The sequence below is a fragment of the Pseudogymnoascus verrucosus genome (genome assembly GCF_001662655.1).
Source record: "Pseudogymnoascus verrucosus strain UAMH 10579 unplaced genomic scaffold scaffold_39, whole genome shotgun sequence".
NCBI lineage: Eukaryota > Fungi > Ascomycota > Leotiomycetes > Thelebolales > Thelebolaceae > Pseudogymnoascus > Pseudogymnoascus verrucosus.
The window spans coordinates 279,002-304,081 of record NW_017263690.1 but is presented as its reverse complement, the minus strand read 5'-3'; the positions used below and the strand labels follow the sequence as shown (position 1 = coordinate 304,081).

Sequence of the window (25,080 nt, the reverse complement as noted above, 5' to 3'; positions counted from 1 at the left end):
CGTGATTGGCTCGTGATACCCCTGCTTAGCGCCATTTCTGGTAAGAGTGCAACGGTAAGAGTGTAATTAGACAAACTTAGTAAAATAGTAAATATACTCCCATATAGATCAATTTATTGAAGGCTACCTAGCTAATAAACCCTTTCATGTTCTCATACAATCTAACGCACCAAGTTGTAGTGTGTCATGTTTGTCATTCTTGTATACTCCCTAGGCTGACGAGTCAAGAGCGACACCTCCGAGCTGAACCACACCAACTCTTGGGAAATGCGCTAAAAACCACCATCTAGCTTCTTAGCAGTTATAACCTAAGAACAATTAAAGAGCTTAGAGCGCATAAGCCTCAGCTAGAGGACAAGTGCGAGCTAGTCTAGCAACTCACCAGCTATAGCGGGTCCTGCTGTCAAGAGCCAGGGTGTGACTATGCCACCTGTCACCCTTAGAAAAGGAGAGAGCATTGCGCTTCCGCTCATAATAAAAAAGCGACAGGGCATAGTGAAGATAACCCGCTGTAGGAAGAGTGTATGCTACAGACATATTTTACAAGCCCTAGGAGAATTGATTATTTTGTTGTGGTTGATAATAAAAATGACAAAAAATTAATTACCTTAGATTCAGCAACACCATTAAAGGAAGAAGAGAAGGATCTTTTTATAAAGCTGGAAAACGACTACTAAGATGTTAAGGGCGACATTAAGAAGCAGGCTATGTCACGGGCATGCACTTAATGCCACGTGAATACAGTTCTGCACAGACCATAACAGGTCCTAACGGACCACACGTAAGGGGGTGTAGTGAAACACCACCTATAACAGCACCTGTTTTAGGCCTATAGCTATAAGCCAGACCTCTAGGCTTTGCCCACTTCCCTTCTTCTTCCTTCTATAGCTTTAGATCTTTAATTAAACCACCTATATATAAGGAGGAAGGCGATTTGACTTAAATAGGCGTCTGAATGCAGTTAGTGTAGTTTGATTAGGTTTAGCATAGCTGTTAGATTAGGAGTTAAATCAGCTATGCGTGAAGTGTCTTAACTTTAAATTAACAACAGATTTTGCTTTGCTGCTAAGGCACAGTGCTAATTAAACATAGATCTTGCTACTAAATGTCTAACTAGCTAAATATAGGTAAGTTAGAGGGGGTCTAGGGTTAAAGTTGTGGTTATTAGCTAACTTAGGGTTACTTAATAAGCAACTATTAAATGGGATAGTAGGGTCAACAACATTAACGTCTAAGATAACGACACATTTAAATATAATGAAGAGTATAGGGTTTTACTATGTAAACTGCATTATATAGCTATCTAAGGTTTTAATTATTATCTATGTAAGGTGTATAATTTAGGTATAGAAAGACAAAGACCACTGCTTAAAAAGTATGGGGAATTTATATTATACAACCTAAAAAATATTCCATTGCCTAAATCAGGAGGACCACCATTTAAAGCGCTAGGGGAACTAATAATAGGATTCTAGTGTAACGACTGTAATACAATTATAGTATTAAAGGACATAATCTAAAAGCATTACAAAATTCATAGGTGGTTTTATTCTACCCCTCTACATGAGGAGGACGATGATTTGACTCAAAAATGCGTCCAAATGCGGTAAGCGCATTTGGATTAGGTTTAGCGTGGTAGTCAAAGCCTGATGCATCATCTGAAGCGATATCTCATGATTCAGATGATGCATCAGGCTTCACTACATTATCGATGCTGCAAACTGCCGCCATTGTGCCGTCTTGAACCACGGAACCTGCGCACGAGTACAGGCCTTAGCTAAGCAAGCCGCGAGCGTGTCATCAGCCCATACCGTCCCGTCCAATTTTGACCAGAGATACGGGGAAATGAGAGCACCTGGAGTCTGCTGCCGTAGAAACATCTGCCGTAGGGGAATGACATATGCGATGTACATGAGCAACAAATCCCCAATTGCCTTTGGGAGGAACCGAATATTGTCCTTATAAACACCCGACTGCTGCTGGCCTTTGTGATACTGGACATATATCATAACTAGCTTCTCCTACATTAACATATGGCGCTGCTGGGCAGTATTACGCCACATTACTGACAGCAACTCGGATACTCGTAGTGGCGGGCCTAGTGGGACGTGGCAGAGTATCAACCCTGACCCTAGGAAGTCCTGAGCATGTGCCTCGTAGATCTTCATAGCCTTCGGACACAAGGCCACACTTCCGTCTGCAGCCGTGGTCAAGAACATAGCCCGCAACTGGGGATTTCCCTGGATCCGTCTGAAGAGAGCAAGCTTAGCGCCATCGAGGAATTCGGAGTTGCTGGGATGAGAGAGCCATGACCCCCCAAACTCCTCCATATCTAGGTCATCCTTTAGCCTCCACGATTCCATGGGAATCAGGCCCTTGCCCCCAAATAATAGCTCATCCCAAAGCAGGGAGTGGGCTTTCTGATACTCGGACAGAACCAGATGTAATATCTGCGTCATCTATAGCTCTACCCCACGGTATTCCACGGTCTGCCCGTCCAGAGACCACCGAGCCTGGTGCTTTGCAATTGCAGCCTTCTAAACCTTAAACAGATAGAGCCGCCACTGCAAAATGTGCCCAAATGGTGTCTCGGCCAGCTGCTGGAAGAACTTCTTGCACATTCTGGCAAGGAAGACAGGGATTTGATCTTCATCATCCTGCTTGTGGAAGCAAGCATAGTCGAAGATCACAAGCTAGGCAACCTAAGTTAGAGCGGACAGATGGCTGTTAAAATTCCCCGGCTCCTCCCACAATTCCCGGCCTTTCCCACGGACTTTCCTGCCCAACATAGCGCAGAAACTTAAGACGGGTGATTTGAACGGCACGCTGCTAACCGTGTGGCAAATCATGGCTAGATATAGTCGCCGAATTGCATGCTTGAGAGCCAGCTCAGCCTCTGCTTCATCCTCAACAGCCAAGGCTGCCATTATCTCGTCTATAGCTTGAGTCTGTGTTTTCGTCGGCCGGATGATATCCCTAGGCGGCACTTGGTCTGGCTTAGCCCATGTGAAATGGCCGCCCTCGCAATGCACCACGCGGTAGTAGTACACTAGGAGCTGCTTCATAGTAGTAAATACGTGACTAGGGTCGACGGGTTCTTGAAATGCCGGAACCATCTGCTTTCCCTGACGCCCCAGCATGGAATTCGTTCAGAATATTGGCCCGCTGCTGCGTCATCTTCCGGTCTGGCGAAGTGTCACTACATGGCCTGTAGGCATCTCTCAACATAGCCTCAGCGGCAGCCAGAATGCGAACTAGGTGAGGATCTGTAGCACCCTTAGCACCCCCATCAACCTCTTGATTTGATAGCAGCTTGTACGAGCACCAGATCTCTTCCTCCTTTAACTTGGCCGTGTGCGATGGGAATTCCACTCGCTCAAGCTAAGGGACTCTCTCGGACCTAGAGTCCGCATAGTCATGGACAATTGGCTTGCTCTTCAATATCCCCCTTGACGTCTTGGTAGTCCTCCTCTAACTTCATGAACAGAGCCTCCTCTTCTTTTTTCAATGGTGCTGATAATTCCAATGTGATTAAATTTTTCTCATTTTTATTATCAATCACAACAAAATAATCAATTCTCCCAGGACTTGTAAATACGTCTGCAGTGTACACTCTCCCATAACGGAGTACCACTATTTTCAGTCGCCTTTCTATTATGAGCTGAAGCCCAATGCTCTCCCATTTTTCGAGGGCGACGGGTGGCATAGTCGCACTGTGGGTGCAGACAGCGAGACCCACCATAGCTGGTGAGTTGCTGGATTTTCTCGCACTTGTCCTCCGGCCGAGGTTTATGCGCTTTAAACTTTTCGACTGTTCTCAAATCGTAACTGCTCAGCTGCTGCACAGTGGTCTTCAGCACACTTCCCAAGAGTCGGTGTGGTTCAGCCCGGAGGTGTCGCTCCTGGCTCGTAGGCCCAGGAATGACACAGGAGTGACAAGTATGACACACCACAGCTCTATGAGTCGGATTATATGAGAACACACTCTCTCTAATTTTACCACAGGACCTTTAATGATTTGATTCTATGGCTATATGGTTATTGAGCCCGTTTTACGATGCTGCCCTGCCCTCTTACCGTTGCCCTTTGACCGCAATCCACGCTAGCAGGGATTACGGGCGCCGCGCAGCCGCTGCCCTCTCTCCGGAAGGGCCGCCCCGCATAAGTGGTAAGGTAGAGCTTACTAGAAAGAAGGCTCGCCAACCCCCGTGGTGTGGCGCTTGTGGCAGCAGTCATGGCGCAACAATGCCTCTGGGCACCAAGCACGGAGTCCAACACATTTGATGATCGAAAGTCACGCGTAGCAATCACCCCCACACTATCTCCTTGCTGACCCCGCCTCCGCCACAGCCTTGAGCATAAAACAGCATCATATCGTGAATCTATCCTAACTCTGCATCAAAGCATGGCAGTACCACGAACAGTGTTTCGCGACCGTCTATCAATATCAAATGAGTTATACCGTCTAGTCCAAGATCAACTTTCGGAAGCGCCGCGCACGAATACCCTCAATGATTTGAAGACCACAATAGAGACGCTCTCTACCTTCACTGGCGCTTGTGAGTCTGTTCTGACAGATATCAGTTCGCGAGGGCAGGAGACGGATCTTCGCACTGCAGTGGAAGGAATAAGGAATGTGCTCACATGGGCTAAGTGTTCGTCTACTACACTATGCCTTTCCAAGGCTGAGCTGACATGAATTTGCAGTTCTCGATACTATTAGGACAACTCCCTCCGATCCTAATTTTCTCTTCCGTGCACACAAGCACGCGGCTACGAGCCAGCCTACATTTGTCCCGGACCTGGATGTGCCTTTCGACCTCGGGTTCAGGCGCACTCACTCCATCGATAAATTCGTAGAGGATTTGGCCGAACATCTGGGCAAGACAAGGAAAGCAAAGAGTGAGACATATTTCGTGTCAATGAGTCCAATACTCGAATGGACAATTCACACAGCAGGGCAGAAATGGATACATAGAGGTCAGGATGAAGTTGGCCTTGCTATATTCGACGTTAAGAAGCTGCAGCAGAATTCGGGCACAATCATTTTCCGAGTCTCGGATGTTCTCAAGTTTCTCGCAGGCGAAGGTAAGGACTCTCTCATTGAACAAGGTCTCCAACAATGGGCGCGGAATTGCGACGAGTATGTATCAGTGGGTAAAATTTCTGATGATGGATTGGTGAGGTGGGTTGCGTGGGATAAACTATATCTGTCGCCTGCAAATATCCTTTCAAAGCGGTGCTTTGTGAGGGCTCGCACCCTTGGAGTGTATCGTAAATGGATACAGGAATACCAACAGCCTATTGAGCTAGAAGATATCTGTCAGAGGATGGTCGAGTTTGGGAAGGTTCTAGCTGGGCCACAAGAAGATCTTCTTTCGCCATTGATCGAGCTATTGCTCAAGCCAGGCATTTTATTTTGGGGTTTCATAAATGAATCATCCGAAGAGGTTGTTATAGCAAGTATACGAGCACTCGTTGATGAAACAGGTCTGGAGAGTCTTTCTGGCCTTACGATTTAAGATAAAAATGGTAATTTTTCAAACTTCTTGTGCTCATTCCTAACACATTCCCGAGCTGTGGCCGAGATGTATCTCATCATCCATTATTTGCTCCAAGCACGCTCCACACTTTGATACTGACTCCGTTATGGTCAAATTGCTTGTTGAGTGTTATGCAGAAGTTGGTTCGAAAGGATGAACTTGTAATCCATCGTATGACCTCAAGTAATCAACCGCGAGGCGGAGATCCGTTGGGACAATATCTCGGTGTATAAAAGGCTCCAACGCCGTCCCCGGCTGACCATGAACAATCAACGGACCCTTCCAGTCGAAACGCCCGCTACCTTTGATCAACGCACTCACATAAACATTCTTATGGGATCCATCTACCATCTGCTTCTCGTACGTAAATAACCAAGCTGTCCTCGAGATTGAAGCGCTGGAGCTGCATGTTCGCTGCTTTCATGGCGCGGTTGATGGTGAGGACTTGAGGAGAGCTACCGACGCCGAGATAGGTGGGCCAGCGAGCCGTCGGGACGACAACGGATATCAATCGGGTTGGGAATATCGAGAGAGTATAATGCTCGTCGTTAGGGAAATATTTCTCGATAACTTTCACAACGTGGCCATGGCGAGCGGCGACGAGAACTTGTGCTTCTTGTAAAATGGTGCGTTTAGCCGCCTCTATACCTGCGTCGTCCCACTCTTTAATTGGGATGGATTTCGGGGCATACAACATGCCATCGTTACAGCCAGAGGCTCTTTCAACCCTCTCATCAGAATATTTTGGGCCACTGGCGTGGAGCCTGGTGAATTTTATGCTACCCCCGGGGCCGTTCGTATCTCGATTATCAAGTAGGCGATATTGGGTAGATCCTTTGTGATAGAATGCAACAGCAGTTCAGCTCGCCACCAACGGCATATGGATGTGTAAATGTATGGGTGTGTAAATGGGATAGAGGATATCGTATCGCCGGCAGCTATGATGGTTATAAATATGTCGTGCTTGTTACAGGTGCACTGACTCTCAGTATACAATGGGGATTCTCATAAATACAACTCTCATCCCACATTTCGAGTTATAAGCTGAAATAATATATACCATTGATCACATAGTACTGTACCAACAAAAGCCCTAGTGACAGAATATTCTATTGATAATGCGGCATGTGCTATTAAAAACCAATGTTTATGCCGTTTTAATGATTGATTCCTCTTCTCTCTGCCTCATCAATAAACTTGCCCAAAATGTAACTGTTCCGCCCATTTGGTCCCCCGAATATCTCTATCGACTGAGACTTTGTCATCGGCTTTCCACTTTGCACCTGCTTAGCCCATACACTTAGCATCCTTTCTAGCTCTTCCCAAGCATGCGTCTCTGAGTTGCAAATTCCAGTCATTGTCAATGGTGGTCCAAAGCGTGATCCAAAGTCCTTCCTGACGACATAAGCATATGTCACCCAATCGTCTGTCTCAAGATCGAAGTCGTAGTCTGCCTCGCCCCAAATGATTTTGCAGCTGGCTTGGACTCTTTCGTTTTGGGCGGACATATTTGATAGATTTTAGCGTCGTTTATGGGATTCGTAGAGTAACTCTGTAAGGCTTTGCTCTGAGGTTATTGGAGGTTGCGTGATATGTGTAGCGCAAACTTCAGTAGGCACACCGCTATTTATCTTGATAGAGTAAACCCGCTAATGAGCCTGCGTATATAAGTAGGCCGCTCTACAGACTCAGTTGAGAGTCGTGGCACCACACTGACTCTTACATCTAAGACAGGAGCGGTATTTGAGTTATGCCATCGCCGATTCAAATTCTATATGGCTGCGAGTGCCTGAGACATCATACTTCAGATTGCATTTTGACGCGTAAAGTCGCGTCGCCTTACCCCATGGCATATACATGGCCTAAACACCACCTAAATCGACTAGTGCCTGAGTTTTGAGAGACTGCACCAGTTAGGTAAAGCTAGGATCTCGCTCAGCCAAAGTAAAGGAAAATCCTGTTATATCGAGCACGTAGGCAGCCTCAAGGTATCACATGATATATAAAATGCCGATCAATCACGGAGAGTTACAATTATGTGCTAAAGAATATATTGATTCATAACTTCTAAATATGCTTCCCTTCTAAAATTGCAGAACAGTGCAGTAACTCTCTACCCCCAGGACTGGAGACGACAAGATGGCGAAGGCAAAGGACATATTTGCTGCTGCTCTGCAGATAGTAGATGGAGCCGCAGTCGTGTACATCACTAAGAGGGAGGTCTCAGACGAGACCGGATCACGTGAAAATGCTCGAGACTCCAAATCTGGCTCCGCATAGTGTCAATTATCAGGCAGGGCGTTGCGTGATCCGCGCACGATGTGACCCAGGCATGCATTCGACCTGCTGCGACAGCATCGCCGCCCCGATCTCGCTGCGCCACTGCTCCTCAGACACCCTGTCCACTGGTGTGAACGTGAGCGCCGCTTGAAGAACCGCGAACCACGTCGAGTGCAGCGATGAGAGCCCCTGTCGAGTCGGCCCGTGCTTGCCCACGCACCCCTGGTACATCTCCCGCGCAAAGTCTTGCCGCGACTTAGGGATAACCGTCGACGCCCCTGTTGTCATAGCGTCACGGGCCGTCAGTCGCCAGATAGCTCGAAGGTGCTCCACGAGAACGGATGCTCCGACTCCTTCCACGTCTCCACCAGAGTCTGTTGTCGTTGCCGTCGCTCCAGACCACTGCCGTCGAACCTGATGACTGACAAACGCTACCATCTCTGCCTGCCACAGGTCGCAGAACACCTCCTCCAGGAATTTTCCCGCCCCATCCGGGCCGCCGATTGATTTGGCCCCTAGGTCTCGGAACCAGATAAGGCTGTGCCGGCTCGCCCCCACCTCCGGTCTGTAGTGGAAGCTGAGAGATGCCACGCGCAGGAAGATAGGTCGCCCTTTTTTCGTCCGAGGCCATCGTATGCTGTCGAAACGACCCTCGCCCTAACGGAGGTCAAGCAGCTGCGGATCAAGGTAAGGCCACCCTCCCTTCATCAGGCTCTCCATCGTCTTCAGAGGCCCCAGCACCGAGCTCGCGAGCGCCTTCGACGATCCCGTGAAACAATAGTGACCTAACCGATCGAGAGCCGCAACGCCCTCTAACAGTGCCACGCCTAGCCCCTAGGACCTCTGCGTCTGGAATCGACGGAGCATCTCGTCCAGACCCAGCTCGAATACCCGCGCGAACGACCCCAAGATCTGCGGAAACACCGTCGGCCGGAACCACCGCAGCAGATGCGAGTAGTGTGATGTTTCTTGCAGATAACACCGCACCAGTTGGAAGATTGGTCGCAGGATTGTTCGCAGGTTGCGCCGAGACGCTGTCAGCCGCGTCACGTCAAGGCTAATGACCTGCTCCATGCGGAAGGCAAACTCGCTCCCCTCCACCACGTGGTGGATGCGCTGACGTCCCGGTCATCCGGCGTGGCGGAGCCCTGCATTCGCCGGAGGAGACGTTGATGTATTGCCCGTACGCGCGCGGACCCCTTAGCTGCCGACTCGGGCAGCGTCAGCGCCGCCGTGGCAATCCCCTGCGTCACCAGGTGATCCACGGGATGATACCGTATCGACCGCTTAATAATGCTATACGCGTAGTCTTACGACAGAACCTCCGCCCCGTCGTTCTGGAAGCTCATGTTGTCCTTCATCACCGCGAAGACATGATCCTGGAAGAACCGGGTGGCCCTGGCGACGTCAGGTTCCCATACGCAAGTTGGAGGCCAACGGGTAAGATGTCATCCCCGACGTTGATCGTGATGACACACACTCCCCCTACACTATATTGCGGTCAGCAACCTGGCAAACCGCTGACTTCTGTGGCCGTCAGCATCGAGGCAGTTCAGGTTGACCGCCACGGCGTACGAGATACTGCTAATGTGATCGGGTTCTTACTTATGGTCGAGCCCCGTGGCCAGCTGTGCGGAAGCGACTCCAGTAAGCCGGATCTTGTAATTTATTATTAGAACTACGTACCATTTGATGGGGATCCATCGGGTGCTTGGAGACGCACCTCACCGTGCGTCTCCAAGTGTGCATCAAATAGGAGCAAAGCAAGGCGTTCCACCTTATTAGGATAAACTTCCATGGTCATGATGCAATCAACATCCGCGATAGTCGGTAGCGTCCCGTTGATAGGCTGGCAGTTACTTTGGGGGCGTTGCCCGGTCAGTATTATATTAGCGTTGTCCAACCTTCCTAGCGTTGCCGTTGATGCGGCCAAGGAAGCAAATAAGGAGAGCAACCCTTCAAGATCATATGACCAACTCGTTTGAAATTCAATATATCGTAACACCAGAGCCTTGCTCATGTTGGTAAGGGGTCAGGGTATATATATATCGGGTAGCACGATCAGTACTTTCCCTCTAGCAACCTCCTCATAGATCCTCATTTAACTTTTGTTCACTTTCGAGTAAGCTCAAACAATCTTACCAACCCAACAAACGTTTCTTCCCATCTTTGCCACCCTCGAGTGAGTTTAAGCATCGCCAATAAGTTCCCAATTAATTGGATCTAGTAATGTGTACTTTCGCCACTCATTTTGTGCGCATTTAGATAGGTTTACGTGGCTTGGCCTTGCAATGCATGCCCTTGACGTTGCAATAAGCTCCCCCCTTAGCGCCCTTTGCTTCATTGATGGGCCGCATCACGTCATCTACCGCCAACTACCATTCAACTACCCTTATTATCATACGCCCTGCGTATCGTTGTAAGGCTGGTTTCCGCAATCCCTGCACCAACACATCGTTCGATAGAACGCGCAGTGTATTGGGGTTGAGCCGACAAGCCCAGGATCGGGATAGGAATTGACCCGGGCAATTAATAATGGCCAGGCTGGCATGCTTAGACGAACTCGACGAGCTCATGCTGCTGTCCCGACTCAAACCATACCCAAGAACACAAAAATGTAGAGGCCGCCAGAGACCCACCGGACGCGAACATTAGCAGCGATTGGGAGCCTTGACCAGCGTTGTGTGCTGACCTAGAAGTATACCACCCCTTCACAAGATGTCTCTGTGGCTGCTGCGGCCGAATGCGTTCCGTGGGACAAGGACTCTGTCAAAGGCTGGATAGACAATTAAATGATGCGCTTGAGTTAGGACACAAAAAGAGAGGCGACCGTTCGTCGATCAATTTGCCGGATGTGTGTTGGCAAAACCCAGCGATGTTGCAATTCCACCGACAAAAGGTCCACCCTTCGAGGCACGTGGAGGAACCGAGCGTGCACATGAATGCGACGACTCCAGTCATACTTTAATTAGCTTAAGGCTATACGTGGACACGGCAATAAGAAACATCAATGACGTTAATCCATGTCCTGAGCGTGGCTCACGGCCCATTCCGTTTGATGGCCGGGCATAGTTTAGTCTCACCGGGGTAACCTTGCGAGGTAGCGGGTTCTCCGCTCTATATACGACATTGATGTTACTTCTCTCTGCATACAAGTATACCAACTATGCCTATAAGCAACTTGGCAGAGATCTTTACCGAGTAAGAAATCGTACGGAAGCCTAGGTGTAGATCTACCGCTTGCCTGCCTCGTGATTTTTTTTTCTTGGATTAGATGGTCCGTGCTGTTATCAATGTATACAAATAGTTATAAGGGATCGGCCAAACTGTCTTGATGTGCTTGTGTTTGCATCTGCATGTTTCCTAATACAGGAATGCGAGAGGAAACGTCGCAGCTCTCCTGCTCAAATGGGGGACGAGTTGAAGTACGACGCATACGCACACCACCAATGCGTTCCAATGTACTAAGATGCGGCAGCTCTTGCCAGCGCACTGCTGTATTCTAGGCATTTATTACACCCTCGCAGCCCTATAGCAAGGCCACTCCACCTATTGGCGAGTGGCCTCTCCAAGTACAGGTCGAGGTCGGTTCTGCAAACACGATCTGGAGCATCAAGAGGGGCCATGCACTGGGAAGGATCCAGAGAGGCCCAGCCTCGCACGACGAGGAGCGACAGTGCCTTTGCAAACGCGGAATGAAACGGATGGAGCACACAATTTCCAGTTTCATCCAAAATTTATATATAGAATAATAATGATAGACGTTGCCGGGGCGCGACTCAGGCGGGTTATTCTGTGTTCAAACAACGCAGGTTGAAGACTGATTTAAAAGCCGATCACCGATCACCGATCACCGTCACGTGTACATACACGTGGCACAATTCTCCGTGTTGCAAAATTACCGAAGAAATGCTCTGGTATTGATTATTATGGATAATGTCAGATTTTTGCCTGGGATTGGCTAGAGAACATAGATGATTTGAAGGTCAACTACAAATCAGAAGGTTTCTAATAAAACTCCTAGGATTTCTCTTAAGAGTTGCAAATATTATTCATATCTCTGAAGATTAAAATAAATAACGTATTTCACATGCGAGTGGCCACCCCAAGCGAGTGGCCACACAGAAACACTAAAATTGACTATTACCACCTACTACTACACCACCACACTACATAACGACCCTTATTCGATCGTAATTGATTCCTGGCGCCTCTCGCACGTACGGGTATTATGACCTATTTTCTCACATCGGCCACAGCGCTTCTGTCGGCCTGTAGAACCCACCCGCCGACTACTCTCACTTGCCACCTCCGTACGGACTTGAGCTTCAACCTCAGCACTCTGAAGGATATCCTCTCCCTCTCGTACAGAGAGACTACCCCCTTGTATTATACGCCTCTTCTGCTTCCTTTCCCTCCTCTTTTTCTGTTCATTTGCTGCTTGTAGAGCCTTAACTTCTGCCTTAAGTAGAATAGCAGAATGCATCATAACTTGAGCCCCCTTAACAAGGCAGCTAATAGCATCATTAATTGAGGTAGGAGAGCTATTCTGATGTCGTACGACACGGTTCTTAATATGCTCTGTTTGAAAATCAAGCTCCCTTATGGTTTGGGGAGTCTTTGAAGTCCAATTGCTACTCTCAACTATAGGAGGAGTCGGAGTTCTCAAGTGTAGATTCAAGTGAGAGAGAACATTCTGCGGCTCGTACGGAACTAGTCCTGTAGCTTGGAACCCACTCTTAATGTTCTGCTCTGTAAATGCAGCTTTGAATGCTTCTTTAAATGCAGAGAGAAACTCAAGCTTTGTAATATGATTTAGTCGGTTCCGTACGAAGGTTTCAATCTAACGTCCGTACGAAAGCTTTAGTAGAGCAAAGCAGCTAACGTCAAGTGGCTGAAGAATATGCGAGGAGTGTGGTGGCATGCAGAGGGTGATTATCTTCCGTTCTGTACAGTAGTGTTGAAATTGAGCAGAGAGGTGGCTCTTATGCCCGTCAAGAATAAGAAGGCGATAGGTTCCGATCATACGAGTGCTTGTATGCTAATCGAAGTGTTGAATCCACTCGTACCTAATTGAATTTGAAGTCCACCCATTCTCACTTAGTGTAATCACCCAATCGTCTGGTAATCCTGAGTCCTTATACCAAGCAGAGAGGTGATTCTTCGCCTTGAAAATAATGAACGGTGGGAGCGCCCATCCGTACGAATTAACACCTTGGATAATTGACACCCATTCCCTATTTCCTGGCTGTATAGTCTTTGGACGACTCTTTACTTCTGAGCTTGTGACTACCTTCGTAGTAGCAATAACTCCCATTGTAAAGCCTGCTTCATCAAAGTTGTAGATGTCCTGCTCTAAGATACCATATTTCGCAACTATGTTTCGTACGAGAGAAAACCACTCTTGAATTATCTTAGGATCTTCACATTTTGCTCGTTTATAATTATATTTCCGACTAAACTTTGCTTTAATTTCCGTACGACGCTTTATGAAGTTGGTAGTCCAGTTCTTCCCAACAGAGCTCTTGCCTCGTTCAGAGAGTAGAAGGTCTGCCATTTCTTGCACAGCTTGTGGCCGGGGTGGGAATCCACGCGAATCTAGGTCTAGGATATACCGAACGAGAGCTGACTCTTCGTACGGAGTCAACTTACGTGAGTTAGGGGTACAGTCGCGTCGAGAAGTCGTTCCTTGAATTCGTCGCCGTAGTGTTGTTCGAGGGATATCGTACGTTTCTGCAGCACTCTTAACATTCTGAATGTAGCCTTGTTTAATAGCCTCGATAGCTGAAAGTGTTCTATCTTCTTTTGAAGCGCTTTGAGCTTGCATTGTTGCAATACAATATGTTTATTCTTAGTCTACGCGTTTTCGCGTTTTCTGTGGCCACTCGCTTGGGGTGGCCACTCGCATGTGAAATACGTTATAACTAACAGAAGTTGCAAATAAAATAAGAAATACTCATCTAATGTACTTTAGCCCCAAATATATCGATTAAATTCAAAATTTCCATAATATAGTTTGAAATAGCAAAGAATCCTATCCTATCCTATCCATAATTGTCGTCGTGTCCCAGTCGCAGATTCAATTGCCTCGCTCCACGTGATGTCCAACAGCGCGAGAAGACACTCAGTAGCAGAAGACCGCGAAGTATAGTATTCGAGAAGTTGATAGAATTTGCAAGTCGGGTTCCGAAGCCCTATGCATACCTTCACCACCAATTTCCTGCAACCTGTCCACCGAAGAAGATATCCCAAGGCCCTTGCACAGGGAGTCGAATGACACCTCCGATATCAAATCTACCCTACCATTCTCATAGCTCAAGTTTGATTTTATCGAGCTCATAATCGTAGTTGTGACAGCGATTGAGATGTTTCCACATATCTCCACCAGATCGAAAACTTTTGTGGTCTTTGCCCGTCTTAGTCCCGCAATCGAAGCAATACCAAACATGCCTGTGACTGTCTGGATCCCCCGGCCTATGTGGCCGTCTTATAAATGATAGCTTATGTTTCTTACGGAGGTGCTCAATTACTTCATTGAGACCGCGGAGATATTGATCATCTTGGCAGAGCCGGTGCTCACAAACGTATAGCTGTGATATGAGTGCTTCGTCAGATAGTAGACTTGCTTTTTAAGTTTGCAAAGTTCGAAATAGAAACTCACTTTCTCGGGCTGCGACATACTCTCACGTTAAGTTATGCAAGCTGGACAAGCTGGGAGCGGTAGTTTTATCTAAAATTGAGTGTGTATCTACTTCGGTGGGGGTGTTGAAGGTTGAAGCACAATTGGTCTTAAGGCATGAGTTATCAGGATAGAGATGACGTCAGGGGCTGGATTAGTGATGATAAGACCACGCAAACTTACGGTTCAATTCAGGCGTTTGGTATATGACCCCCAAAACCCGAGAAAGCACTATCCGCAGCATTTCAAAGTCCTTACTTGAAACTTAATCACATGGCTTCTCTGGCTATTTTGATGATATGGCTACTTGGGGCATTGGGGTTTGCTGAGCTGGGGCCTATTGAAGGTGAGATAATTACGATCAGATTGGGAACAGATTGTAACCAAAGTTTCAGGAACATTTACTGCTTGGTGGCAGTTAACAGAGGCCTACTCTCGGATGAAATGGGTTCTCTAGGAAGCACAAAGGGACTTAAATGTAGCAACGGAGATAGCATAATATATAAATGCTCGTGAATCTGATTCCTGTCTCTACCAGCATTATAACCCCACTATGCCTCCAGTTATTGGCGACGTTTAGCGGTTGAGGAGTGCGCGTCTCGGTCGGAAAACACCATTAAAGGTACTACAGGCCAGCCAATTGTCTCGACTTCTAGCTTCTTGTGCAACATATTTCGATCTTATCATCGATGACCGCGTAGCCAAGAACCTTCCACAGCTTCGTCCGTAAAATAAACCAATCGGACTCGTAGTGGTCAAAGTCAATCCCGGGCTCACTTAGTGATAACTCTTCATCGGCTCGCATTGGCCCAGTCTGTTTCTGATTCTTCGTTCAAGTCTAACATCTCTTCATCAGCGCTCACACTGGCCCTGTCTCCTTCTGATTCCCTGTTCAAATCATACGAAGAGTGGGTGGGACGTGAAGACAGGGACATGGCCCTGTCTCGACGGGTTGGACCTCGAAATACCGTGACTTTAAGCCCCTGCTTTAAAAATTGTTGGCAATGGGCTCCCTCCGCCATGGGCCTTCTTGGCTGGTTCAGCCTCCTTTCTCTTTGCTCTTCCATTGATGCTCATCTCCACTATGCTTTCTCATCCACCGCTCGGTACGGGCACTGCTGGAGGGGAGGCTATGGAAGAGAGTTAGGATGCAGTCGTGGGGTGGTAGGTTAGACGGGGAAGAAGAGGAGTATTGGGAGGTGGAGGATAGTGAGGAGAAGGGGAGGCGGGCGGAAGAGAAATTAGTGGAGAAGATGGAGGAGGTGGAGGCCAAGTCAGAAGATAATGTGGGTTATGGGAAAGAGTGTTGTTGGGGGAATTATGAGGAGATGTGTTGGGTGGGGAGCGATTTGGAGGACAGGAGTGAGTTAGATGGGGAGGGTAGAGATGAAGGCTGGGTGATAGTTGAATAGGGTATTACTGAGGGGGTACATAGGTTCCTGGACAGGAGTGCTGACAAGAGTGCTTGGGTTGAGGCTGACAAAGGGGTTGTTAATGAGGCTGTGGCGGCTATAATGGTGGTGGGCCCTGATGTCGTTGTTGAGAAGATGTATAAATGGATGCAGAGTAAAGGTATATGGGTGAGAAACGCAGCATTCGGTGAGGAAGATGTCGAGCAAGTGACTGCGATGATGCTAGAATGGTTTTCTCGAAGAGCTAGCTGGCGCTATCTTAGGGCAAGTATTTTGGTTCAAGTATTTAACCAGCTTGATCATTGGCTCGAGGCGTTTGGAAAAGGGCAGGAGTTAGAAGACTGGGTTATAGATAATTAAACTATGTAGAGCGCGGCTGGGATAAATAGTAGAATAAATTGATATGATATGCAAGACGATGTATCCCAGAGGTGTAATGCCCCTATCCTAATGGCCGGATTCTAACAGAATACGCGGAAATCATTCCCAATTCTTCTCCCAACTTAAAGGGACACCAGTTGAAACGTGTTATTTCTGAAAGGGTTTTCGCCTCCACAAAGCAGATACTCTTCAGCTTCTGAAAGGCGTTGCCAGTCTTGTTCTTCAAGTCCATTTCGTCGTTCCCATAGTCTATCTTGATGAGGATCTTCGGAAAGAGTACCAAGACAGACCTTGGTGAGATGCAGACAATCCTTCATTACCTGCAATAGCATCTCCCAAGTCCCTCCAAACAAGTGAACATTCTCCAAGTGCAAGGAGCGTAAACTATTCCCATGTCTTTGGCAGAAATCAGTAAATACGCCGTAGTCAATATCGATTTCCAACTTGAGGTGATAGAGTTCGGGCCATGTAGCGAGTAATATCCGAGGAAACATAATCTGCCGCTGCCCCTCTGGTTCGAATACAAGTTCTAGGGCTTCCAGCTTGCTTGCAACGGAGATGCACTGTCCTACTTTATTGTCAGACAGAGGGGTTTGGTCGAAATCCGCAGAGAGGTATAAGACAATCCTCCGCAACGAGCGAAACAGCCCTTGTGAGTTTTCAGTGAAGTATGATGAACGGAAGCTGTCGCTGGTATATGTCGGATTTGTACATGAAAGTGATGATAGGCATATGTTGCTGGACAACAATGCAGAAGACATGACGTTGAATCCGTGAGAGAACTGCTGGGGCCCGTTGTCTGGGTCGGTATTAGGTTCGATGATAGTATAGTCCGGTTGACACCACATCGTATTTAAAGGATGAGAGCTCAGTTTCCATGCAGTACCTGATAGTACTAAATGTTTGACATTCGGCATGTGGCGCAAAGCATTCTGGATTCGAAATTTATCCTGACCCTTCTGAAGTTCTACTTGGTCTTTGTATATCCTTTGATATTCGATCCAATGTCTCTCACACTGCTCAATCGTAGGAAGTTGTTTCCCCGAGTATCGATGACGCATACGCATATCTTTGTAGTAGTCACTGACTGTGGAATATTCACCGCTTAGTGAACATACCGAGTATACCACAGTTGTGACAGTTGTCCTCAAAACAGCGTGTTTGGCAATAGCTTCAATTCTTTGTATCGTTGCTGTTTGGGATCCTGCAATAGCCGTATCGAGGAAGTACGAACTCGCGAGAGAATAGAATGTCGTACATACTAGTCGCGCTATTCTGACATCTTCTAGGCTTTGATAAGAGAATATCAAGGACAGTGTTTCGGCTGGTATGTGAATGCGCTTGTCGCTGTTGCCAAGTTCCATAGTGGCTTGTTGCAACCAAGAAAGTAATATAATATTGATGGATACACGCTTAGCTTTTGGCCAAATTTCCCGAGTTTATATTCATAAAATTGCACTCATTGCACTCATTGCAGACACTCATTGCACTCATTGCACTCATTGCAGACATTGCACACATTGCACACGTTCTTCTCATTGGGTAATATTTCCCTCATAAAAGTACCCACAAGCGACACTGGTAGGCAATTGCAGCAACCTGTTTACTACGACACGGGTTGTTGGAGTGTGCGATTGGGGTTTCTTTATACGGTTTCGTGTGGGGGCAGGGAACCACGATTGTTATATGACGGAATGTTTTTTGACGAAATGTGTTTTTTATGATACGAAAAATTATATAGGAGCATTCTGGGGCATACATGGGATGGGCAATGAAAAAAAAAGTTCGGTTGTGTAGATAGGGATTCTGGGGACACGCTTCAAGATTGGCGGCACATACCGGTTGCCATCAGCAAGAAGCTTGCCCGCGATAGGGGCGTGAAAAAGGCCGAGACAGCAGAAAGTTATGGTGTGACCATTGATATGCTAAAGCGCTTGACGGCCGAGTCGCTAGAGCGAGCTCTCGAGATTCAGCGGGGCCTTGAATTTTTGGCAATTCATCAGGAGATGGAGATCGTCGAGTTTGCTGGCACCTACCACTTATGTGAGGCTCCTCTTTTGAAGGAAGAGTAAAATTGCGACATGTTGATTGGCTAGAGCTACCCCTGTCTAGCGCTCTTTCCGATGGGAGAGTTTCGATGGAAGAGGAAAATATAATAGGGGTATACGGTCATAAGGGTTGAAGGTGTTACGACATAACCCGACGAAACTGGTCTGTGCTTTAATGAGGGTTTCACCAGAACCATGTGTGTTACGTCGTAACCCCTATTTATGGCACGTGCACTCACGAGGGACGCGCTGGAACTGTGGCAAGTGTTGTATCGTAGATTTTTTTTTCCTATTAGTATTGCAGAACATGGTCCAGAATCCTGCTATAGGACCAGAAATGGCTTCTATTGGCGCCTTTGACTTGTCTGCGCTTCAGCTATTTGCTGACGACACAGAGCGCATTCTGATTTGTTGCCATGGTGAGTGCGGATTTGCACTCTCCGTCTCTAGGTCTCAGGCTCCTTCCCACCTCCGTGATAAACACAACATCTCAAAAGAGCTCCGGGACGGCCTTACTCGCTATCTTAAGCACGGACATCCATATCCCTTCCGCAATCCTGCTGATGTTGCTCCGCGCGATGATGGTTCGCAGGTCCACCGTATGCTTCGGGATTATGACACGGCTTTGCTTGCCGCGCATGCCCCTACCGAACCATAAACTACACGGAATACTCTCGGCACGCGTCAAAGGAACACCTCAACGGTCGGAATGCCTCACGCAAGAGGGTGGACCCTTACTATGATGAAGTCTACCTGCAAACTTGGATTCATGGTTCCTCTCGGAAATACTAGACCGTTGAGAAGAATGGGAGCATAACTCAGCCGGTTGCTGGATGGAGCGTAGGCGAACATATGCAGTAATTACAGCAACGAGAAATCCAAAGGACAGAAGAACAGGAGCCGACGCATAGTACAAATATGACCCCACCAATGCTAGCCGGAACACGTCCGTGGATGGAGCGGACGCGATGGGAAATCATTTATCAGGGTTTCCGCCGTGATATTTTACGGAGTTTGACCGAGATGCCTTGCAGCTCTCCGCGAACAGATCACGTTCTTGGGCAAAGGTCAAACCCTGCGGATCTAGAACCCGTGAGTCCGCAAGATTTACGAGGCCAGGATTGCTCTCTTGATGGTAGCTATAGATCATATGGTTGATCGTTGGGAGGACACTATGCGACATACCGGCCGTACGATTCTCTGCTGGCTCAGGAGCACTAAGCCGCAGACGTGCTACCCAAAACCGTTCACCTTGGTTGCATTACAGTCGAGCGCAAAAAAGTATCGCCAACTATTAAAGCGCTTCCTTGCCTTTGTCTTCCGTGCTTCCCGAATGTCCGTCGACGTACGCCACCGTCTAACTGGCGTCCGATTCAAAAAGGAGCAGCTACGCCAGATGCGGGCTATCTGGGAGCATGGGGCATGGAGCGATGCTAATCTTTCTTAGGGCAGATGGCCTGGATCCTGAGATGGAGATGAGAATATTGGGGGTGATATAGAAGATGAAGGATAAGGCGAAGATGAGTACTCAACCGCGAAGGGGAGGATAATGATAGCCTTGCTAGCTATAACTAAGACCCGCCACGATTCACAAGAGCCTGTTTCATCCTGCTCATTGACAGCCTCCCAGCGTAGATGTACATTTGCGTCAGCATTATGCTTCGAAACTTGCATCTGGTTAAGGGTCCCAGTATTCTGCGAGTAGTCTAACCAAAGTTTTGGTTCAGGCCCAGGGATAGCATGCGAGTTACTCGCGATGTCTGAAAATCGGACGATTCCAGAGTAGATGCCTAAGAAATCCCCTGGAAGTACTGGAATTATAGGACTGACAGCGAGGCGCTTGTCGCCGTGTGGCCAAAAAGATATAAAGATAGCTTTATTCCAATGCTGGTGGGTGTTAGCACGATCATTGAAAAGGCTTGCTAGACTCTTTGACGAAGTTGCTTTGACTGTCGTCGCAAGCTTGAAAGCAGCCTTTTCGTCATTAGAGCACCACTCATTGGAAGCATCATTCCATAATGAATCCGCAACTTGAAGTCTTCCGGCGACATGCTTTTGCATTAGACGGGATCTGCCCGAAAAATCTCCTTTGCGATATTCAAACACTCGGCTCTCAAGCTGGTCGATTTGAGGTCCGTAAACCTTTTCCCAGGACACAATAGTGTCAACAAGAGAAATGTCTGACCTTCTCGGGTATGTTTTGCAGTATTGGGTAAACTCAGCAGTTCGGTAACAAGTGATCATCTCGACACTTGCTTTCCGAATATCGAACAAGGCTTTCCAGAAGCAGCGACACTGCCGCTGGTTTTCCGGGCTCGTTCCAAAGCCAGCGCGTTTCATAAAGTTTTCTGTCGCGACCTTCTCAGCAGCGCTAAAACAACCAAGGGGTCCCTTATATGATTCCTTAGGCAAGGTCGCGGGATCAAGGATTTTGACACCTTTCAAGATTATTTCCCAATATGCGTTTTCATCACTATCAATTTGTATGCCGTTAGCTGCATGCCTCGCGTTTCTCTTCGAGATAGCATGAACTGCAGCTTCATATTCCAAACTAGCAAGCTGTTTTGTAAACGCACGTATCTTGGTACTACTTGTCGTGCTCGTCACCATTTCCCTTTCGGTGCGGTTGCCGAACTGCCCAATCCTATCATGTCGATTTACCAACTCCAGAAGCACCGAGGTTACAACATAAATTGCATGCTCGGGGTATAAAAGATCCGCCGTAGTAGGTAGTTTGCACGAGAGTAGTAGGCTTGGCTGCGCTCCTATATGGGTATTTGCTGTCGTAGAGGATGATTCGGGGCTTGGGTTGTCCGTTTGCCTCGACGATTGCAAAGAGTCCGTCATAACCCCATTTGAGACCGATTTAACATGTTCAGAGGGGGTATCAAACGTTGTGTCCTCTACAGCCACATCAATGCCTCGCCCATCGACAGCAGCTACTGTGTCGACCGCTGCGTGCTCTACAGCCGCATCTGTGCCGTGCTCATCGACTGCAGAGTGTGTGCCGACCGTCGTGTCCACATCGGCGCTGAACTCAATGATAGCAGCCGGTGATTTGATAGTCGTATCCTTTTTGGCAGATGTGGCAGACTTGGACGACTTCCGTTTCCTCTTGCAAGGAATTGTTAAACCCTTCAGATTATCGAATTTTCGTTTTTGAACAGAAGATTTGACGCGATTGGACCTGTGGACGCGTACCAATACAAAATCATTTGATTCTAAGTCTCCCTTTATTCCTACATCAAGTCGGATATTATTAAGTGCACCAGTATTAGCGACGAAGTAAAGTATAGCTGGTTGATTACTTACCAATTCTGGAAATATTAACAATTTCTTCCTTGAGCTGCTCATTGTTGCCATTTTTTAATCCGCAAAGTGTTAGCACTTCGCAGATCTTTTGGCGTACCAAGTTGTGAATTTCTTCTTCCATACCTGGAGTGTTACATCCATTGAGCAGACTGGAAGGAAGGAATGCAAGATTGGTACCCGGGCAGATCGACGTGATGCTAGAAGAAATGTCGCTTTAGAGCCCTATTCTCAGCGTCATTTGTGGCTGACGGGAAATTTCAACAGTGTTCAACGCGGACGTCGGTGCACTCGCGACTACAGTACAGTAATTCAAAACCTATGTCAATGAATTCCTTGAATGTCAGCTTGATTTGGTTGGCAGCCAAACTAGATAGATGACTGTCATCTATCTGGTAGAATTTGATAAGAGTCACCCATGATATCCCATAGTCAGCTTTCTAGAATGAAGGTCCATGAAGAAATCCCTATCTAAATATTCTCAAATTATGCCCTCTTGGAGACTTGTTTCCTTCAAGCTTTAGCGAGTTTGTTCTCAAGCTTTTTTTTATCGTCAGCCCAAAACCCGGTTGCCCACAATTAATCTGCCCAAATATTGAGCAACGAATATGAATACTTATCATGAGTTGTGCAGCTGTCATCAATTGCGGTGGCGATGCTATAATCGTGAGGAGACTTGACGCACACTTCCTTGATGTCTTCAACCCTCCTTGGCTGCCACTGCATCACTACCCCTAGCATTGTGACCGTACACAGTGTTATTTCGTCCTCAGAAAGTCATAGTCATAGTCCTGTAGTTGGACATTTGTGGCGTCCTATTATATAGGCTCCCTACGATCTGACCCAAATCGGCTTTTAATACGGTAAGCGCGGATAGATTAGGTTAAGCGTGGCACTCAAATCGGGACTCAAATCGGCGAGTAGTGAAGTGCCATAACTTTTAAACGACGCCAGCTTTTGCTTTACCGCTAACATATAATATTAATCAAGCATGGATCTTGCTGCCAAACATCTACTGGCCGAATATGAGTAGGTTGGAAGGGTTCTAGGGTTAATGTTGGGGTTGTCGGCTGACTTGGGGTTGCTGAACAAGCGACCATTGACTGGGATAACAGATAATGATAACAGCCAGGACGACGACACATTTGAATATAATATGACGTTTTTTCCTGTACATTGCATCATACAGCTATTGGAAGGTTAGATGCTCATTTATGTAGATCACATAATTTAGGGAATAGAAAGACGAAAGCCATTGCTTAAAAAGTATAGGGAATTTACCCGTGAGTTTCTAAAAGATGTTTCACCCAAACCGGGTGGGCAACCTTATAAAGCGTTAGGAGAGCCGCCGGATGGCTTCGACTTCGTCGACTGTGATCAATTTGTCGTGTTAAAAGAACTCAATCCAAAAGCACTGCAAGATTTATGGGTGGTTTTGTTGTAAGATAAGTAGAGAGATGGGTAGTGTTGTGAATATGGCTGATGGTATATGAGGGGGATAGGGAGGCTACACGACAGAGGAGTTGGGCGATAGGGTGATGCGATGGCCCGAGGTTCCACACTAGAGATGCCAGGCGTCCGATGGTGGGATGATCGGATGGTTCGATGGACCCGGATGCCACACATGGCATGCCAAATGTGGCATGCGGCAGGGGTATATAATGGAAGAGAATTCCGGATTTTTTGGAACCGTTCGAAGCTCCATCTCGTATCGTACTCCTCAAAATATCACTGGACGACAACATCGGGGCCTGACTATCCCTTATTGTCTGGAGAGCAACGTCTTGAGCCAGCGCCAGGATGTTGCACTGAGTGAGTAAACTAAGCCTAAATAGTGATATACGAGAGAGTGCTATATGATAATATCGATCGTGACATGGATTCAATTACAACTAATTCCGCCTATGAATTGCGGCGAGAACAGCCAGAGCGGACCCTCTTTGCTGCTAACGAGAAAGTGGTCTATAGCTTGAAGACAAACGGCATCCACGAATATTTTCCGGGCTACCTTGTAATATGATTCTAGGGTATCATGCAAATCTTGCGTTGACTGCTCGTTATTGCTTACAAGCGCTGCAATGGTATCTGTCAAGCGCAGTAGCGGCTCTTTTTGCGCATCATCTGTCGTCCATGGGTTCAAGCTGAGAAGCCGCTGCTTGATTCGATCTTCTCGGGCCTTGCGCAAGTTGTCGGCAAAGTAATGGTTCATGGTCATTAGGTTACCATGCTGCTCAGTAGCTATCAGGAAAGCCACTTGGTCCAGAGCTTTCTTATATAACGGGAGCAAGAGTTGCGACAATCTAGCCCACAACCGCTCGGAGAGCACTGAGTCTCTACAGCAGTAGCAGAGCGCTTTATAATTGAACCTGTGAATTGTCTGTATTACATCCTCGGCGTGGCCGTTCGCGTAAAATCCCCAGCTCCGAGACTGCTCGAATAGTGACGGCAGAATTATCATCGACAATGATAGCCAACCTACAGCGCCGACAAATAGAATCAGCAGGTCCTTGGAACTAAATCAACATAAGAGAAAGCGATTAGACGATGGAGATACCGGTATGTTTTCTGTTGCTTGAAAGGAGTTTTTGAGGACCAACACTAATGGTAGTAGACAGAGCTATCATCATCGAGGATAGTAATGGGGAGGGCAGCAGTCCAGTCTACCGTCGTAAACAACAGAAAGTGGTCTCAGTCCAGACGTATCTCGAAAGCGAAAATCTTTGGATGAACAAAACCCCAAGGGTTATTAAGAAATCGATCAAGGATTGCAGGAGAGTTATTAGTCTTCTAGGTACAGGAAAGCCTATGGGCAAGGTGGGTGGCAACAATACAAACGTCCATGACACAGAAATTAGCAAGTTATTGGAAAAGCAAGAACGATCATTGGCAAACTTGCAATTGTATATTCAACGCTGCGGGGCTAGAGAGAGCAAGATCACAGGAAAATGGCAAAGAGCGAAATAGCAAAGTTAGAGATGGCACCTCGCAGCAAGAGTATAGTTTACCAAAATTGCAATGTACGAGATGCTCATCGAAGGATACGGTATGGCGCTTCACAAGTGTCTATATGTAAGAAGAGGTGACGTCTAAGGGTAACGTCCAAGGGTAACGTCCAAGGGTAACGTCCAAGGGTAACGTCCAAGGGTAACGTCCAAGGGTAACGTCCAAGGATAATGTACAGGGGTAATGCACAGGGGTAACGCGCAAGGATAATCGCCGACGTCAAAAATTTGGATATATATTAAATACATGAGATGAGTAGATGAACCTTTTTTCACATCAGCGACATCAACTCTCTCTGCAACAAAGTAAAGTTCGAAGAAGCATGTTTTCAATTCTATGGTATGTAAACATCCTGGATCAACGAATCGCTTTTGAAATAAATAAATACAGAGGCCAGATTCTTGCCCGGAAGCTCAAAAATTCCA

General features: G+C 47.2%; 8 protein-coding genes across 8 annotated transcripts; 1 reads left to right on the top strand and 7 right to left on the bottom strand.

Moving 5' to 3' along the window:
- Positions 1-1,700: 1,700 nt before the first annotated feature.
- Positions 1,701-3,065, bottom strand: VE01_07776 (uncharacterized protein; the record flags this gene model as incomplete). The annotated part of the gene is made up of 4 exons (XM_018277209.1): positions 1,701-2,021; positions 2,067-2,450; positions 2,544-2,693; positions 2,775-3,065. The coding sequence occupies 4 exons, from the start codon at positions 3,063-3,065 to the stop codon at positions 1,701-1,703; spliced, it is 1,146 nt and encodes a 381-aa protein (XP_018128127.1).
- A 1,121-nt stretch (positions 3,066-4,186) lies between these two features.
- On the top strand, positions 4,187-5,532 carry VE01_07775 (uncharacterized protein). Its single transcript, XM_018277208.2, has 2 exons — positions 4,187-4,655; positions 4,708-5,532. Exons 1-2 carry the CDS (start codon positions 4,406-4,408, stop codon positions 5,520-5,522), a joined length of 1,065 nt encoding a protein of 354 aa, XP_018128129.1. The 5' UTR covers positions 4,187-4,405; the 3' UTR covers positions 5,523-5,532.
- Positions 5,533-5,874: 342 nt separating this feature from the next.
- VE01_07774 (uncharacterized protein) lies at positions 5,875-6,240 on the bottom strand (the record flags this gene model as incomplete). The annotated part of the gene is made up of 1 exon (XM_018277207.1): positions 5,875-6,240. The coding sequence occupies one exon, from the start codon at positions 6,238-6,240 to the stop codon at positions 5,875-5,877; it is 366 nt and encodes a 121-aa protein (XP_018128128.1).
- Positions 6,241-6,612: 372 nt separating this feature from the next.
- Positions 6,613-7,388, bottom strand: VE01_07773 (uncharacterized protein). The gene has a single exon (XM_018277206.2). The coding sequence runs from the start codon at positions 7,049-7,051 to the stop codon at positions 6,701-6,703; it is 351 nt and encodes a 116-aa protein (XP_018128131.1). The 5' UTR covers positions 7,052-7,388; the 3' UTR covers positions 6,613-6,700.
- A 233-nt stretch (positions 7,389-7,621) lies between these two features.
- On the bottom strand, positions 7,622-9,627 carry VE01_07772 (uncharacterized protein; the record flags this gene model as incomplete). Its single annotated transcript, XM_018277205.2, has 6 exons — positions 7,622-8,480; positions 8,521-8,857; positions 9,138-9,221; positions 9,245-9,313; positions 9,429-9,481; positions 9,547-9,627. 6 exons carry the CDS (start codon positions 9,625-9,627, stop codon positions 7,833-7,835), a joined length of 1,272 nt encoding a protein of 423 aa, XP_018128130.1. The 3' UTR covers positions 7,622-7,832.
- Positions 9,628-13,796: 4,169 nt separating this feature from the next.
- VE01_10809 (uncharacterized protein) lies at positions 13,797-14,586 on the bottom strand. Its single transcript, XM_059464259.1, has 2 exons — positions 14,485-14,586; positions 13,797-14,413 (listed from the first exon to the last, which is right to left on the bottom strand). The coding sequence occupies exon 2, from the start codon at positions 14,269-14,271 to the stop codon at positions 13,948-13,950; it is 324 nt and encodes a 107-aa protein (XP_059320242.1). The 5' UTR covers positions 14,272-14,413; positions 14,485-14,586; the 3' UTR covers positions 13,797-13,947.
- Positions 14,587-16,399: 1,813 nt separating this feature from the next.
- On the bottom strand, positions 16,400-17,760 carry VE01_07771 (uncharacterized protein). The gene has a single exon (XM_018277204.2). The coding sequence runs from the start codon at positions 17,657-17,659 to the stop codon at positions 16,418-16,420; it is 1,242 nt and encodes a 413-aa protein (XP_018128133.1). The 5' UTR covers positions 17,660-17,760; the 3' UTR covers positions 16,400-16,417.
- Positions 17,761-19,786: 2,026 nt separating this feature from the next.
- Positions 19,787-21,776, bottom strand: VE01_07770 (uncharacterized protein; the record flags this gene model as incomplete). The annotated part of the gene is made up of 2 exons (XM_018277203.1): positions 19,787-21,582; positions 21,656-21,776. The coding sequence occupies 2 exons, from the start codon at positions 21,774-21,776 to the stop codon at positions 19,787-19,789; spliced, it is 1,917 nt and encodes a 638-aa protein (XP_018128132.1).
- Between the last annotated feature and the right edge of the window lie 3,304 nt (positions 21,777-25,080).

Coding starts and splice junctions, on each gene's coding strand:
- VE01_07771 (XM_018277204.2), bottom strand. CDS start 17,659: ATGGAACTTGGCAACAGCGACAAGCGCATTCACATACCAGCCGAAACA.
- VE01_07775 (XM_018277208.2), top strand. CDS start 4,406: ATGGCAGTACCACGAACAGTGTTTCGCGACCGTCTATCAATATCAAAT. Junction 4,656..4,707: donor TGTGCTCACATGGGCTAAGT/GTTCGTCTACTA, acceptor ATGAATTTGCAG/TTCTCGATACTATTAGGACA.
- VE01_10809 (XM_059464259.1), bottom strand. CDS start 14,271: ATGTTTGGTATTGCTTCGATTGCGGGACTAAGACGGGCAAAGACCACA.
- VE01_07773 (XM_018277206.2), bottom strand. CDS start 7,051: ATGTCCGCCCAAAACGAAAGAGTCCAAGCCAGCTGCAAAATCATTTGG.